At 41.4% G+C, this 15,954-nt stretch overlaps 1 protein-coding gene across 5 annotated transcripts in view; it reads left to right on the top strand.

Moving 5' to 3' along the window:
• MAP6D1 (MAP6 domain containing 1) overlaps nt 1-15,200 on the top strand; it is a 30,258-nt gene extending 15,058 nt beyond the window's left edge. For 2 of the 5 annotated variants that reach the window (XR_012160822.1, XR_012160820.1), the window contains 3 exons: nt 7,395-7,512; nt 8,824-9,190; nt 12,957-13,028. Coding sequence is in view for 1 of the 5 variants with exons in the window: in XM_073360062.1 (XP_073216163.1) it covers nt 7,395-7,512; nt 12,957-13,034 (196 nt within the window). In the remaining 4 variants the exon portion in view is untranslated. Of the gene's footprint in view, nt 1-7,394; nt 7,513-8,823; nt 9,191-12,956 lie in introns of those variants that run through there. The other 3 variants (XR_012160821.1, XM_073360062.1, XR_012160823.1) reach the window with 3 other exon arrangements.
• The last annotated feature ends 754 nt before the right edge of the window (nt 15,201-15,954 follow it).

Consider the following 15,954-nt stretch of genomic DNA (forward strand, 5'->3'; position numbering starts at 1 on the left):
TGCATAAAATATTTCAACGTTTTGTATTTACTTTGTTTTTAACCAGCAATAATATTAAAAATGCACTGCTCCCAAAAAGAGTGAAAACAAAAATAGACTTTTCATATAGTTTTCACAGCATCAGTTTCAGGCAGTACATACAGTAGAGTATTAAAATACAGACATTGGCACTGTCTAAAAGCAGATGTGTAATATTTATAATACAGAATTTCAGTGGATTATTATACCTGATAAAGAAATTCCATGATGCCCTACATTTTGAGCAAATGGTAGAACCTTCCTTTGTATCTCACAGATAAAGCCTGTTTATTATTTCAAAAGCATATGGTGAAATCTTGCAGACTGTTTACTAAAAGTACACTGGTATGCAGCCACTTCCCAGGGTGACTTTGCTGTGTCAGGTAGTGTTAAAAATTCCATTGCATGGCCACTAAATATACTGCTCACAAAGACAAGAAGGGATAATGAGCTATGCAGCTTGTATAGAAGTTGGCAGGTTCTCATCCTAGGAAATCCCTAAGTGTGGGGGTTATTGAGTTTTCATTTGGCTTCATAACTGTCATCTCTTCCTTACTTGGTTTTCAAATCATTCTGACTCCCAACACACAGCACTGAATTTCCAGTGTGACACAGCTCCAAATCCCTATTAGAATTATGCCCTGGCTGAGTCCTGCTACTCCTTGTGCCAGCAGGCCAGGTTAAGGGAAATGGGATTTGCCAGGTGAGAGGGGTGACAATTTAGCCTTGGTGACAGCTGACTTCCAAAACTGCCCAGGACACAGTGAAACTAGCTACTAATAATCCCACTTTTGTGGGCTACAGCCAGCCTGCTTCCTAGCAGCATTAATGGCCACTCTTGCCTTTTCACTGGAAAAGATGCAGCATAAGGCCAGTCTGACAGCATATACTGTTCTACTGGATATGGAAGGGTTTGGACCAGATAAGTAAGAGGGCCTAAGCTAAGCCAAATATTGAAACACCAATGCAGAGATGATTTCACTCACCGCTGTGCTATATACCCCCCCCCCCCCAACCCCATCAGAACTTCATGACGGGAAGAACCGGTAATAGGGGAAGAACTCAAATCCCTTTTTCCAAAAGCAACCACCCCTCTCACATGGACTATAGGAGGTCTACTAGGTGTTAGCACCATAGTGTCCTATGACTCAAGCTGTGCCTACTAACCAGTTCAGTGAAACATTTCTATTCAGGCTTAAAATTGGAATTCACACCAAGCCTTATGTAACTACAACAGTTTCTATTTATATTATATACTCTAGCTCCCTCTCCACTAGCCCATCTTAGTGCCCTTTCAATCACCAGAGCAAGGTTCGTCTCTCCCAGAACAGAAGGATCCTATTTGAGGTTTCCTCCCTAGATGTAGGCCTCAGTCTATAGAGAGCCTTTCACCCCTTCAAAGTGCATTCAGGGCTTCCCTCCACAGGCAACTCATGTCCTAACACATCATGACAGTACTAGATGAGTCTTACAGATTCCCTTCCCACGTTAAAGGATGAAGAGAGGGATAATTGTGATAGATCTATAAAGCTGTCTAGAACTCCTGTTGGATAACCATTTGGAAAAACACCAGGATCGTCTCCTGAAACTCCTCTGTGAAACAACCCTTAATTTCACTTTCTGACAGCAATTCAGCTGTCAAGGAACAGCAGGGAGGCTGTTGCATTTAGGGCTAGAAAACTGGCTCTTGAGTTGATGGAAGGATTTAAAATAATTGGATTTACCTGTAAAATGTAAGTTTTTAGCAATTCCTACAAATATGGCTTTGGTCATTTCTATTTATATAGCTCTGAATACCTCACCCTTACTCCAAAACAGCAGAGAGTAAAACTACTGATGTTAAAGCTGCTTCAATTCTAAGGCCCAGATCCTCAGAGGTATTTAGGTACCTAATTCCCATTGAAATCAATGGAAGTTGGGCACCTAAATGAGGATCTGTTCCTAAGTTACTGTCTCTGACACTGCTCCCTGCTTCCCCCATTATGGCTGTCACAGGTGTTTACTTTGCAGGTCTGGCTGGTAGCCCCAGAAAGGTTGACACTTTATTGGAAAATACATTTCAGAGTCTGTGGGTGATGAGCTGCACTTTGTGCAGAATACTGCATCCAGCAAAATTAAATAGTGCAACCATTATTTGGGTATTTGAATGGCTTGTTTGCCATGGCCTACTGTCAGGGATTCTGGGTGTACGCTGGTGGGTTAAACACAGAAGAGTGAAGTGACAACACAATCAGCCCAACTTGGAGAGCACACACAATACAGGGACTGCTCTCACTACCTCCTTTCAATTGCAGATGGCCAAGTAAACGTTTAATGGCAACCCTCCTTGTAGAGCCTAACTAAAGCAGGTCAAAAAATTTCAAATGCATTTAAAAAAGGAAAGGGGAGGGTGCTTCAAAAAGTGTTTGCAAAATGTCCTCCCTTTTTTCCAACCAGCTCTAATTCTAGTCATCGAGGAGGCAGGCAGCTTCCTGGGAGCTGAGCATGCACTGTATATTATATCCATTCCCAGTGATGAACTGCCAAAATCTGAAGAACCGGTTCCTTCAGTTGCTCTGGGTCTTCGGCGGCACTTCAGCAGCAGGTCGTTCACTCGCTCCGGGTCTTCGGAGGGACCCGCCACTGAAGTGCTGCCAAAGACCTGGAGTGCTGCCGGGTGAGTAAAAAGGGATTCTCAAGGGGAGCCTCCCCAGCCGGCAGCTCAGGCAGGCTGGAGTTTGCCCAACCCTTAACAACCGGTTCTAAACCGGCTTCTAATTTTAACAACCAGTTGTGCGAACCGGCTCCAGCTCACCATTGCCCATTCCCCTTCCCTTTGTGTGGTGTGTCTATTTTGACTGTTAACTCTTGAAGTAGGGACTGTCTGCAAGTCTGTGATGGTGCAGTGCCTAGCACATTAGGGTTGGGACCTGAGATGGGTCCCAGGCACTACTGTAGTGAACATGACTGTTAATATCCTTACGGATCTGTCACAAGAGGTCACCTACCAGCATGTCAGTGTTTTCAGTTTAACTTGGAGGGAAAAAAACCTAACAGACTAGAGGCTGCAGAGAGTGTATGTCAACTGTCACATTGCAGTGGCTTAGCCAGTAGATATCTGCTCTCTTGAGTGTGTCAATCAAACTTTGCTTGAGGAAACTCTGGTCTGGATTTGCAATCATTCATGCTAGATCAGGTAGTTCTACCACATGATAGCCCAGATAATTAGATGTACCAATGGGACAAGAATAGGGTTGGCAGAATTTGAGTTTTATTTTTTATAGTGTTGATGGATAATATCCATGTTTATTTTTAAGCATTTTTAATTTTTATATACTGTAGCGCAGTGGTTCCCAAACCTTAACAACCTGTGAACCCCTTTCACTAAAATGTCAAGTCTCACGAACCCCCTCCTAAAAATTAATATTTCCAGGGATTTTCTCCTTTACCTGAGTATAAATTATAAAAGGAGTGATCTTGGAAATATAAAATTTGTTTTTATGACATGCTTATTACACAATATTTATTAATGATTATTTATCATTACAGTATTATTACATTATGAAAACGGCAACATCTCACATTTCTGTGGTTGTACTTATGGGTTTTCCCCAGAGGAACAGGAAGAAGAAATACATTTTTTAAAATAGGCAAATGTGGATGTAAAAAGACATCAATTAGCAGGGGGCTTTGGTTGATCAGGTGTAGTACCTTTGTAACTTATTTTTTGCATCAGGTTAGATGAGATCTAGTTCTTATATTATGGGAACAAGTAAATAACTTTTCCTTATTCACTTTCTCCACACTACTCATGATTTTATATACCTCTTTCATAGCCTCCTCTTTTCCAAGCTGAAATGTCCTAGCCTCTTTAATCTCTTCTCATAGGGGCCCCCTTCCAAACCCCTAATCATTTTCTGAACCTTTTCTAATGCCAGTATATCTTTTTTGAGATGAGGGGACCACATCTGTATGCAGTATTCAAGATGTGGGCATACCATGGATTTATATAAGGTCAATAAGATATTCTCCATCTTATTCTCTATCCCTTTTTTAATGATTCCTAACATCCCGTTTGTTTTTTTGACTGCCGCTGCACACTGTGTGGACGTCTTCAGAGAACTATCCACGATGACTCCAAGATCTTTCTTCTGATTAGTTGTAGCTAAATTAGCTCCCATCATATTGTATGTATAGTTGGGGTTATTTTTTCCAATGTGCATTACTTTACATTTATCTACATTAAATTGTTGCCCAGTCACTTAGTTTTGTGAGATCTTTTTCAAGTTCTTCACAGTCTGCCTGGGATTTAACTATCTTGAGCAGTTTAGTATCGTCTGCAAACTTTGCCACCTCGCTGTTTACCCCTTTCTCCAGATCATTTATGAATAAGTTGAAAAAGACTGGTCCTAGGACTGACCCTTGGGGAACACCACTAGTTACCCCTCTCCATTCTGAAAATTTACCATTTATTCCTATCCTTTGTTCCCAGTCTTTTAACCAGTTCTCAATCCATGACAGGATCTTCCCTCTTATCCCATGACAACTTAATTTATGTAAGAGCCTTTGGTGAGGGACCTTATCAAAGGCTTTCTGGAAATCTAAGTACACTGTGTCCACTGGATCCCCCTTGTCCACATGTTTGTTGACTCCGTCAAAGAACTCTAATAGATTAGTAAGACATGATCTCCCTTTACAGAAATCATGTTGACTTTTGCGCAACAATTTATGTTCTTCTACGTGTCTGATAATTTTATTCTTTACTATTGTTTCAACTAATTTGCCAGGTACTGACATTAGACTTACTGCTCTGTAATTGCCAGGATCACCTCTAGAGCCCTTCTTAAATATTGGCGTTACGTTAGCTATCTTCCAGTCATTGGGTACAGTAGCTGATTTAAAGGACAGGTTACAAACCATACTTAATAGTTGCACAATTTCACATTTGAGTTCTTTCAGAACTCTTGGGTGAATGCCATCTGGTCCCAGTGACTTGTTACTGTTAAGTTTCTCAGTTAATTCCAAAACCTCCTTTAGTGTCACTACATCAGTCTGACTCAGGTCAGCATGCACTTAGGACCCAGGTCCTAGGACCTTACTAGGAGGGTTGGTCAGAGCTTGAGTCCCACTGTGACTTGGGTCCAAGACCTGTCACTTTGCAGTCTGTAGGCAGCTCAAGCCCGACCCAAGTCAGAAGGTCTGGGTAGTGTAGCATGGATGCATTAGCATGGCTGTGAGACATGGGTCCAGCAATTGGAAGCTTAAGTTTACAAGACAGTGTGGACACTCAAGCACGGGTTTGGAAACAGAGATTTCTTAAGCTTGTATTCCACAGACCTAGGTATGCCTTTCCTGGAACGGAGTTGTATACCTCAGGATCCTCTATCAAACGAGACCCATCACTGGTCCTGAACAGACTTAAGAACTCATTGCAGTCACCTCATCTGAATATCCGCCAAGCAGTGAAACATAGGATAGCAAAGCACTGAAGTACCCTGGACCCTAAAGCTTTATAGCATGCTGAGACTAGGAAAACATGTAGTGTTTTAAGGCTGTATCTAGATTTAAAAGTCTAGTGTAGAACCAGGCAGTGTATATTTTAATCACATGCTTAGCTGAGCAAGATAAGTCTACACATTTTAAAAACACACCTTTAAATCCCAGTCTAGACAAAGCTTTAGCAATGCATTTTAACTATCAGTATTTTAAGCAGCACTTCCCAACTAATATCAACAGGGCAGTCATGTTGAAAAAAAAGAGTTGGTTGGTTGTGATCAAACCCTGGTAAAAAACAATCTATTCTCCAAGTCCAGACATGGCTTAAGACTCTGAACTGTAGCCTTTGCCGCAGTAGCAGTTAGCATAATTTTTGCTTAAGACTGTTGAATTGATTTTGATAGAATAAATGGGCCCAGAGAGTCCATGACCGTGTCACTGTACAACTTTAAATAGTTCAGCAAGGCTCAGAGTTTTGAGTACAGACACCTTGGCCTGCTTAATATCATGGCAAAAACCATTAGAAAATCCATGCCAAAGTTTGGTGATGTATTGATCAGGATACACAGGACACACAAGACCAGAGGTGATGAGCAGAATGGTCAATAAAATAATGTGAGGATGGACTAATCAGGCTTAATTTCTGACCCACCAATTTTTGGTCCACTGATCTCCAGTTTCCCACTCCTTTGTTTACCAGGCACAATCTCAGCATAGTCCATGAGTTATATCGGTAGCCCTTTTCGTTTGGGCTAATTCAGTCTGTCTCCGTTTTTGTACCTTTTCCCATCACTATTCATTGTTATGTAGTGTTCCAATCACCTATAAACCTTTATCTGCCACTTCTACACTTAGACACACAATTGGGGCTGGCCAGCTATCTCCCATTATTACAGCAGAAGACACACAGCAGACTCCCTTAATCCTATTCCAAACAAGCAGACACATTTGGCTACTTCTGAAGCCTCCAGAATGGCCTAATTGAGAGCACTAGTTAACCCTGTGACAAAGGTGCAGAGGACCATGGTGGAGGGCCAATTACTGGATAAGCCAGACACTGTAATAGCCACTTTTGAACCCGGTTGAACACTGCAAGCAAGGTATGGCAGCCGCTGCACCCATCTTATCAAACACAGCCATACTCCATGCTCACACAACCTTTTCCTTCCTCTCCTTCAGTCTTAATGAGCCAAGCTTTCCAACCTCTTAGCCACATGAAAATAACGGCTGAAACATCAGATAATCCATAATGAGGCAAAGAGGAGGTGCAGCTTTGACACATGAATAGGGAGAACACTGCACACTGGCAGATGTGACTGCATCCAAGAGGGGTAAAACCAGATAAAGAAACATTAAGAAAATCATTCATTGAAAGCAAGTGAAACGCTAAGGGGCTGAGGTGTAGAATCAAGATGCTCGAGGCAGGAAAAACAACTTTTTCCAGGAGGAAATCAGCAAGCGGCTCTAAAAGGGAGAATGAAAGCTCCAGCAAGTAGGTATAGGATGAAACTAGTGCAGTCAGACCTAGTCCATCTAGGCTGTTCTATACCCTTCATTGAGCATCAGCTTTTTAAGGAATACAGCATGCAGAGCTGGCTCGGGAGTCTACTTTTATTAGGTGTTGGAGTAAAAGTGGACTTAGCAGACTGGTTTGATTTAACGGTGTTGGAAATTATAAGTAGGGTGACCAGACAACAAGTGTGAAAAATCAGGACAGAGGGGAGTCTTATATAAGACAAGCCCCTAATATTGGGACGTCTGGTCACCCTCATTATAAGTAAGCAGTTCCCAAACTTACCTTTTGTATTTATTTGCTCTCACATTGAGCAGAGGTGCCTGCTGTCTGTACACTGCACTAATTCTGTATTCTGGGTCCTTCTGTTTTTACCAACTTGTTTCAGGCAGGAGTATCGTCCATGGACCGGAGCCAAACCGTCAAAGCCCATAAAGACAAAGCAAGGCTTCATTATTCCAGAAGATCATTTTGTGCAAGAGACTAGCTACAGGGCAGATTTTAAGGTAATTATACTTTTTTACAAACCCTGGAGGCCTTTTGAAGAGAACCCAAAGAAAATTCCATACCCCTTACATATTACCAATGTATTGTGGTTAGAAACCAAGCCATGACTTGAGCAAATGCTCTTCCCTCATTGCACAGTAGTCACCTCTTGTTTTCGGAGAGACCTGGCGGAGAGTCTTCATAACTATTAATTCAATGCTAAGGACAAGATTTTAAACTACACAGGAGTCAGGAAGTTCAAAATTATGGTTCCCACAGTAATCTTGACTCAGACATCTTCTTGGTCCGTAGTACTGTGTTACTGTATACAATCAATTTAATACCATCTGTACATGTGCAGTGTAGTCAAATTATGCTAACGTCGATGTTATCTGTTGATGTTAGGGTTTGCTGTGAAGCACATCTAACTTTGAATTTCCTGATCTGTGCATTTAAAATCTCAACCCTGACATTAATACCGCATTGTGTGCACAAACCTATGTTTGTAGGTATGCATGAGAGTGACGGTGGACACTGGGGCCACCACCAAAAAAATAGAACTGAGCATCTATGGACAGAGAAAGAGACTTCAGTCTCCAGTAATATCAAGATACCTGTTCTAAGCAGGGAGTGAGATACAGAGAAGCTGGGATCCTAGAAATGTTAGGATTCCCTGAGCTTTTTCATCCTCTTTATAAGACACTGTACTACACTATATAACAAGCTTACACTTCCTTGCCTACAAAGCAATTCCAAGGGATGCTGAAAAACCTACAAGCAAACATTCTCTCTGTTCAGGAGTTTCCCTAAGTCTCTCCTTAAATGTGTAAAGCAAACAGCATCCCGCCAACTGAGAACAGATTACATGTGAGCAATACCCCACTCTGCAGCCTTCTGCAATGCTACAGTACTTAGAGCCCAACCCCAAAGCTGGCCACAAGCTGCACCATCGACCTTGAACAGTAGATGGACATGGTCTAACAGGCAAGACAGCCTCAACACTGCTGCAAGGCAAACCCACTCTGTCAACCTCCCTCTCTCCCATTTGCTCTGAGGGGTATAGGAAGGTTTCTCCTGGTTTCTGTGGTGCAGCAAAATGGGAAGGACCAGTGATGTAGACTCATTAAAACGATGCATTTTAAGGCTGGAGTCCCTCTCATCTCACAGATGGCAGAAGATGAAGTTACTTTTTTCCTGTTCACCAAAAAGGTACCCCTCCCCCAAGCCTTGAGCTGAGAGAAGCCCCAACAACTAGAACTAGAATTAAAAGCCAAGGAGCTCGGAAAAAAATTTCAAACTTCAAAAATCTGCTCTGTGTTTTATTTCTGTAGGAGGCCCAGATCCATATTTGATCCATTGCTGTTGCATTCGAATACAACCAGCATCGGCCATAAACTTGAGACACTGGCCATACAGCAACATCATGTAGAGAAATCTAAATCTGGCAGAGGTGGTAGGGGTGCCAAGAAGCAGTGCTGCAGAGCTTACATCTCTTTCTGCTCTTCTGCCGAGTCCACTGGCACAGTGGCATCTGGTCAACTTGAACACAAAGTGGACACAAGCAGATCTCTGTACGGCTCTCTCTACCTTTCCGCCATTTGAGGAAGGGTTACTTGGGAAGCTAGGTGAAGAAATGGATTGTGCAACATTGCAGAATCCAGCCCTGGCCACAGAATTGCTCTCCAGCTTTGATGAAAAGTAAATACATACATTTGTAGCCCTGATCATTGCAAAGAAAGCCTTCCAACTGTGAACCCAATTAAATAGCTGCAGTGGAGTCTCCCTGGTGGTGACTGTCCCATTCATCTCCAGGGGATGTTAATTTAGAAATCAAATGGGGGCAATTTAAATGTCAACACTTAACCATTTCACTGTGGATGATTTTAACGAACATACAGCTAATGTGCTTATCCTGTAATTGCAAACTGCCTTCCCCTTTTCCAGCGGCCTAAACTTCCAGCCTGCCTCAGACAACCCCTGCAGTGCACTTATATGTTTGCAGTACAAAATTCTGTAGCACATTGAAAATGACAAATGTAGGAACAGCATAAAATTGAATGTAATATCAAGGCCACACAAGGGACAAGGTTCTGCTTGTATTATTCATTTTCATATTTAATTCAAGAGCAGCCTCTAGCCCTTTAAAAACTTACTTAAAGATGCCACTGACTCGCCAGTCTGTTGCACTGGGGTACTGCAGAATGAACAGGCATTTCAGCAGAATTTAGGTCAATTGGACATTAGTGTACAAGGAGCCTGGCCCACAGAATCTGTCAGAATAGCAGGCAGATGGTACCACAGGAAGCACTGTCATCACAAGGGGCTGATTGAGGGGCAAAGAAGAAAGCATTACAGCTGAGCACCAGAGACTGTTGATTTTCCATAGCAAGGGAGGAGAGGAGAATGGTGCACAATATTAAGGCTAAGTTTTTCAAAGCCACCTGGAGGATTTGGACTTCCAGTTCCCACTAATTAGCTGATTCCATATCCTGATTCTGGTGCTTTGCTGAGAACTGGATTGAAGCTGAAACAATTTATTAACTCCCAAAACATTTAATGGGAAGTTGAGCATCCAGATCCCGTAGGCAGCTTGAAAATATCTCAGTCTAAAATGTCAAATAAAGTTGTGTCAGCTTCAGTCCTGTTCTCAGTGAAGTACAAAGTGTTTCAATACAGCCAAACTTTTTTTGGAGCGGAGAAGCAACGCCTGGGATGTGGTATCAGCAGTAGGACTCCAAGAGATTAAAGAAGAGAGAAAACAAGTGGATGTGAAGTCCACAAAGAACTCTCCAAATGAGGATCAGAGTAGTTTGCCTTGTTTGAGTCTTTCATAGACCAGAGTTAAAACTCATAGTGTGTTTGAATATTAAACTTTGGCCACAGTTTGTGTGATCCCCATCAGACGTTATTACAAGAGTTGACATTCTTATGGAATGCAAAGATAAAGAGGTCATAAGTTGCTGAACGGGAGCATTCTGGGCCTGCTGAAAAAAGAGGAAAGAGACGGACAGCAACAGCAGGATTGTAAAGGGGGGAAAAGACCTGCTAGAATCTCCGTGCTTGCAAGCATAGGTTTTAATACTCAAACAGAGCACAAAGCTGACCAAAATGTTGCAGTGAAACAAAAAAAACTTCCAGTGCTTCCACGTGACCTATGGATGCCGTGGGAGAGACCAGTTACAGACCCAAAACAGCACTTACTCCAGTCATAGGCGCCGACCACGGGGAAAAAAATAGCAGGTGCTTAGTACCCACCGGCAGCCAATTCCCCTCTTCCCCAGCACCTCTCGCCTCCAGCAGCCCTGCTGATCAACTCCTCCTGCCCACTGCAATCAGCTGTTCCATGGTTTGCAGGAGGCACTGGGAGGAGAGGGGCTGGGGCGTGCTCAGGGATGGGGTCGGAAAGGGGTGGAGTGGGGACGGGGTCGAGGGTGGAGCAGGGACGGGGTCGAGGGTGGAGCAGGGATGGGAAGAGGTGGGATGGGGTGGGGGCTTAGAGGAAGGGAAGAAGTGAGGGTGTGGGGGGGTGAGCACCCTCCGGGTAGAGGGGAAGTCGGCATCAATAACTTCAGTTATTGATCGGAGGAAAAGATAAAATCTGAAACGCATATGCATAGAGAGAAACCACCAAGGACACAAAATATTGAAGCTCTCCAGACTGAGCCAGTAATGGCCCTGTCTCCCAGAACAGCAGAGTACAGAGGCTTTTCTGTCATACCCAGCAAAGCAAACAGCATTATTGTGAGGAAAGCAATAGCTTGGCATGAAGATGATGCTTGGAAACAGCTAGATCATACAGAGTGAAGATACATTTTGAAGTCACTCGTGTTTACTCGGCCATAGAAGACCTTTAAAAACTATTCAGGCTTTTCCTTTTGCCCAAGCCCTGGCTTTGCTACACATGTGTGATTCAGTTAACATAAGAATAGCCATACTGGGTCAGACCAATGGGTACATCTAGTCCAGTGGCTGGTACCAGATGCTTCAGAAAGAATGAACAGAACAGGGCAATTATCAAGTGATTCATCCCATCATCCAGTCCCAGCTTCTGGCAGTCAGATGCTTAGGGACACCCAGAGAATAGGGTTGCGTCCCTGACCATCTTGGCTAACAGTCATAGAATCATAGCAGATTAGGGTTGGAAGAGATCTCAGAAGGTCATCTAGTCCAACCCCCTGTTCAAAGCAGGACCAACCCCAACTAAATCATTGATCGACCTATCCTCCATGAACTTGTCTAGCTCCTTTTTGACCCCAGTTATACTTTTGACCTTCAGAATATCCCCTAGCAATGAGTTCCACAAATGGTTTTACAATAACCTGTACATAGGATTTAGCTTGGGTTTTCCAGCTTTGATCTCCACAGTGGCTTTGTTTGTAATATTATTCTCTTCACCAGCATTTAAGACTCATCCCCAGAGGAATGCGAAAAAAACAGATCAATAGCTAATTTCCTTTTTTCCCATGTCCTGTTCTTATGCTCCTCTTCCTTGCTCCTCTTCCTCACTCCTCCAGCAGCACTGTTAGAGTAATTAAGACCAAACAAAACTTACATAGTTATGTTTGAGGCCAGCTACCTTCTGAATCCTGGGCAGGAGACACAAGTAAAGACAATTCCATTTAAATTCAGTTAGTCTCTTATTATGTTAAGAGACAGGCTCTTCAGCTATCCTGCATCAGTAGTCACCATCTGTTCACCACAGTGATACTACACTTAGGGTGAAATCCTGGCTCCATTGAAGTCAATAGGAATTTTGCTCTGGAGTCATCTCTGCCATCTCTCTCACAGTCCCTATTTGAAGAGCATACAATGTTACCAGAGGTAAGGTATCACAACCAAGCATGGAGAATATTCAGAATAGTTAACTTTTCTTCCTGAATGCTGCATGTGTGTGCCCAGACTGCAGTACACTTGCTATTTCATAAAGCACTGAGCTCAGACATTTTTGAAGAGATGTCTCTTGTTGGTGTCCTCCAAGCGGTTCCGATTTTGCACCATGCAGACCTCTTCTCCAGTCTCTGACTTTAACCAATCACTAGGCCTTTATGTATTTGCCTTTATGTTTGTGTGAAACAAATGTTAGCGAAGATTTGTGAAAGAGTCAGTAGTTCACTCTGTGCACATTGGCTAGGAAGCCATTAGCAACCTGCCAGCAAGAATCACTCAAACATGCTTGTCTTGCTATTGTAGACAGAGCCTCAAGTCCTACCTGCACCATAACCTTTAACTGTGTTGAAGGACGCAGTTAAAACGAAGCAGCCCATCCAAACTGTTCCGGTCTTGCAGTGTGGATCTGATTGAACCAATTTTTTACAGTGATCTGGAACTGTGCTATAAAAATGGTTCAGTCTCATCTACAGTTCCAGACCAACCTGTGGAGAGGAGACCAGACACATTTGGGCCAAGAACCAACATGATTACTTTACCCAGAAGTGGTGCTAATGCATATTATGTCCCCTTTTAGATTCCAGAAGCGAAGACCAAGTTTTCCCGCAACCCTTCTGCAGTTTTCCAGGCTCCCTCTCGTATCCTCAACGTGTGAACCTGGATCTGGTTCACGTCCAGGCAGCTTAAATGTGGGTTGTTTGTAAAAATGTCCTGCTATGCAACTTTCATGCAGGGTGTTAAGATCAAAGAAACAATATTATCAAAAGCAGCTACAGTGAGTAATGATATATACATAATATCTGTGAATACACAAATCACGAAGCACTTGATTTGGAACTGGCAAAACAGACTGCAAGGGATGACCTAGTTTTTGTAGAAACAGGCTCATTACTATGCCAGCTGGTATCACATTAGGAGATTGACTTTGGGCAGCAAAGACAGCATTGCAGACAATGCCCCTACAGTTAGCTGCATTTGTGGGGGGAAAAAAAATCACAAATGGAAATTATAACTAAAACCAAAACCAGTGCTATTTAACAGACCCATCTACAGTAGGTCAGTGAAAGAGATGGTGAATGATCCAAGCTGACTTTTGAACTTGTTTTTATTTTTTTTAAGTTTGAAATAAACAAGAAAGCATCTCACACATACATGGAAATACTACACCAAACAGTATAACTTCCGTGGCTGGCATGGATTTCAGTGGTGTTTTAGAAGTTTTTTGGCATGATAATACGCTGAAAAAGAAAATCAGACAAAAAGTCACTAAGGCTTCGTGGCTGAAAGCTGAATATTTCAAAGTTGGAAAGCCACCTTAGGTGTAGTTTGAATTTCTAAAGAACAAACAATAGCATGAGAGAGAATCAAGAAAGTCCTGAAAAACAATGCCTCAACTTGGCTCTTGTCTGACAGCAAACTCATTAGGTCAGCTCAGATAACTACTGTGGATTGTATGGGCCAGAATCTAAAATATTTATGGATGTAATTTGTAATGGTCATGCTTAAGGTATATGTATATAGTGTACATGGATTTTGCATAATGGAATCTGAAGATTCTTTAATAAAGGGATATGCTTAAACTTTTATTAAATACTATTTGCTTATGCAAGATGGAAAATATATTGCCTTGAAACTACTGAATTATTGCCTGTATATTGGTAATGCTAGTGCTAAAAATAACCACAGATGAATGTTACATGGATACTCTATTTAAAAAAAAGCAGAATGTAATTCACACCTTCATTTTTAAAAATGGACCATTTTAAATTTAATTATTCTAAAGATTACTTTTTTTTAAAAGATAACTGATGTGGAATTAACTTTTACTCATTCTGTTTTAATAACCCTTTCCTAGCGCTCATTCATCTAGATTGTGATAAGCTTAGAGTTTTTATCTAAAGGGTTTATGCAATAGAGTTAATCTATTTCTAATTTAACATTTTTCCTAATTTTCTTTCAAAAATGTCATATAGAAAAAAGTTATAGTTTGTGTGTTAGAAATTTGTCTATTAGAATGAAAGGAAATGTTACCCTCAGACTTGACCAGTAATCAGTTATTCATTCATCTGCAACGAAACAGACTTTGATAAAATGGGAAGTTACAGAAATTTTCTCTCAACATTTTCCCAGCTCAAGTCAAAGGCTGGTTTAATGATCCTTTGGACTATACAAACACAGTCACATTGCCAATCATCTCCATAAGAACGACTCTTGAACTGGAGGCTGGTGGACTATATTTGAAATGTATCTAGAACGTACATTGCATTATATAGGAATTTAATGGAGCCGGTTCCATTAAAGCTGGTACGATTGAGCCACTAAGACTCAACTGTGAGTAAAGATAATATGCCCATTAATGTCAGTTTCTTTGGGATGGGGGAATGAAATTTCTTGCACTCTTCAGATTTTATGTTGGGACTTATTGCCAGATGAATCTGCAGTATTTAACATCAGTACTTGCAGAAAAAAAAATGTATCTATCTCGTTTTGGGGTTTTGGGGTGGGGGGGGGGATCATAATTTTTTCTGGAAACTGACTGAAATATTCAAACTGCACTAAATGTTTTGCATGTTAAATGTTTCTAAGAAAAAAAATGTATAGTCTGCTTGATTAATCTGTTTATAATGTTTTTAACAGTTCAGTTAATTTCACTCTTGGATTTTACTATTAGCAAAAAAACCCCAACACATACTGCCTACTCAGTTTGTTTTCTTAATTTACTATATTTCTACAAAACAGTTGTAAACACTGGTAATACATGAAGCTTGTATTTTATCAAATGGACTGAAAGTTAATTTAATAAAATGTATTTTGGCTACTGGTTCTTTTTCTAATCTTAATTTTGATGTAAAACATAGCATTGCACATCGACCTTCGACAAAAAGATCTGTAACTATTTTTGTGTAGATGTGTACTTAGACACACACTGATCCAGAAGACAGACTGTCTCCTAAATCACTCAAAACAAAGAAGGAAGTCCAAAATAATAGAACTGAGCAGCCTGCCTAGAACAATGACGCTGAGCATAGACAGGTGGAGAGAAGTGGAATCACTCAGTCGATGTTATCATTGTCTTGGAATGCCGCAGTCTATCAGACTGGGAAAGATTAAAAAAAATCCTGCACATCAGCAAAACCCGTCAGAAATCCTCAAGGGAAAAAGAAAAAAAGCCATCACAACTTATATGGGCAGTGGGAAAAAATCACCACTTTACAAGTCACCCAAGAGCAACGTCACTGAAGTAGCACTAAGGACAAAAGTTATAATTTCTAGTAAGCAATATTCAGACTTAATTCTCTGCCCTTTTTGTAACTGCATTGAGCTAACATTTGATCAGATGATTGTAAATGTGTTTTTATAAAAAACCACCCTGGTTAGTTCAGGCGCAAGCTCAATTATATTCAGGTAACATGTTCCCATGTAATTCAGTTGCTTTAGATGTTTTATACCTCACAATATTTACTGTCAAATGAGCACCAGGAATTCTCAGCAGTTCGAACACTGTGGGGATAGTAATAAGTTTAATTTTTTTTTTGCCAGTGTTGATTACCTTGAAAATTAGCTTTGTTAATGCA

Source organism: Lepidochelys kempii, chromosome 9 (genome assembly GCF_965140265.1).
Source record: "Lepidochelys kempii isolate rLepKem1 chromosome 9, rLepKem1.hap2, whole genome shotgun sequence".
Taxonomy (NCBI): domain Eukaryota; kingdom Metazoa; phylum Chordata; order Testudines; family Cheloniidae; genus Lepidochelys; species Lepidochelys kempii.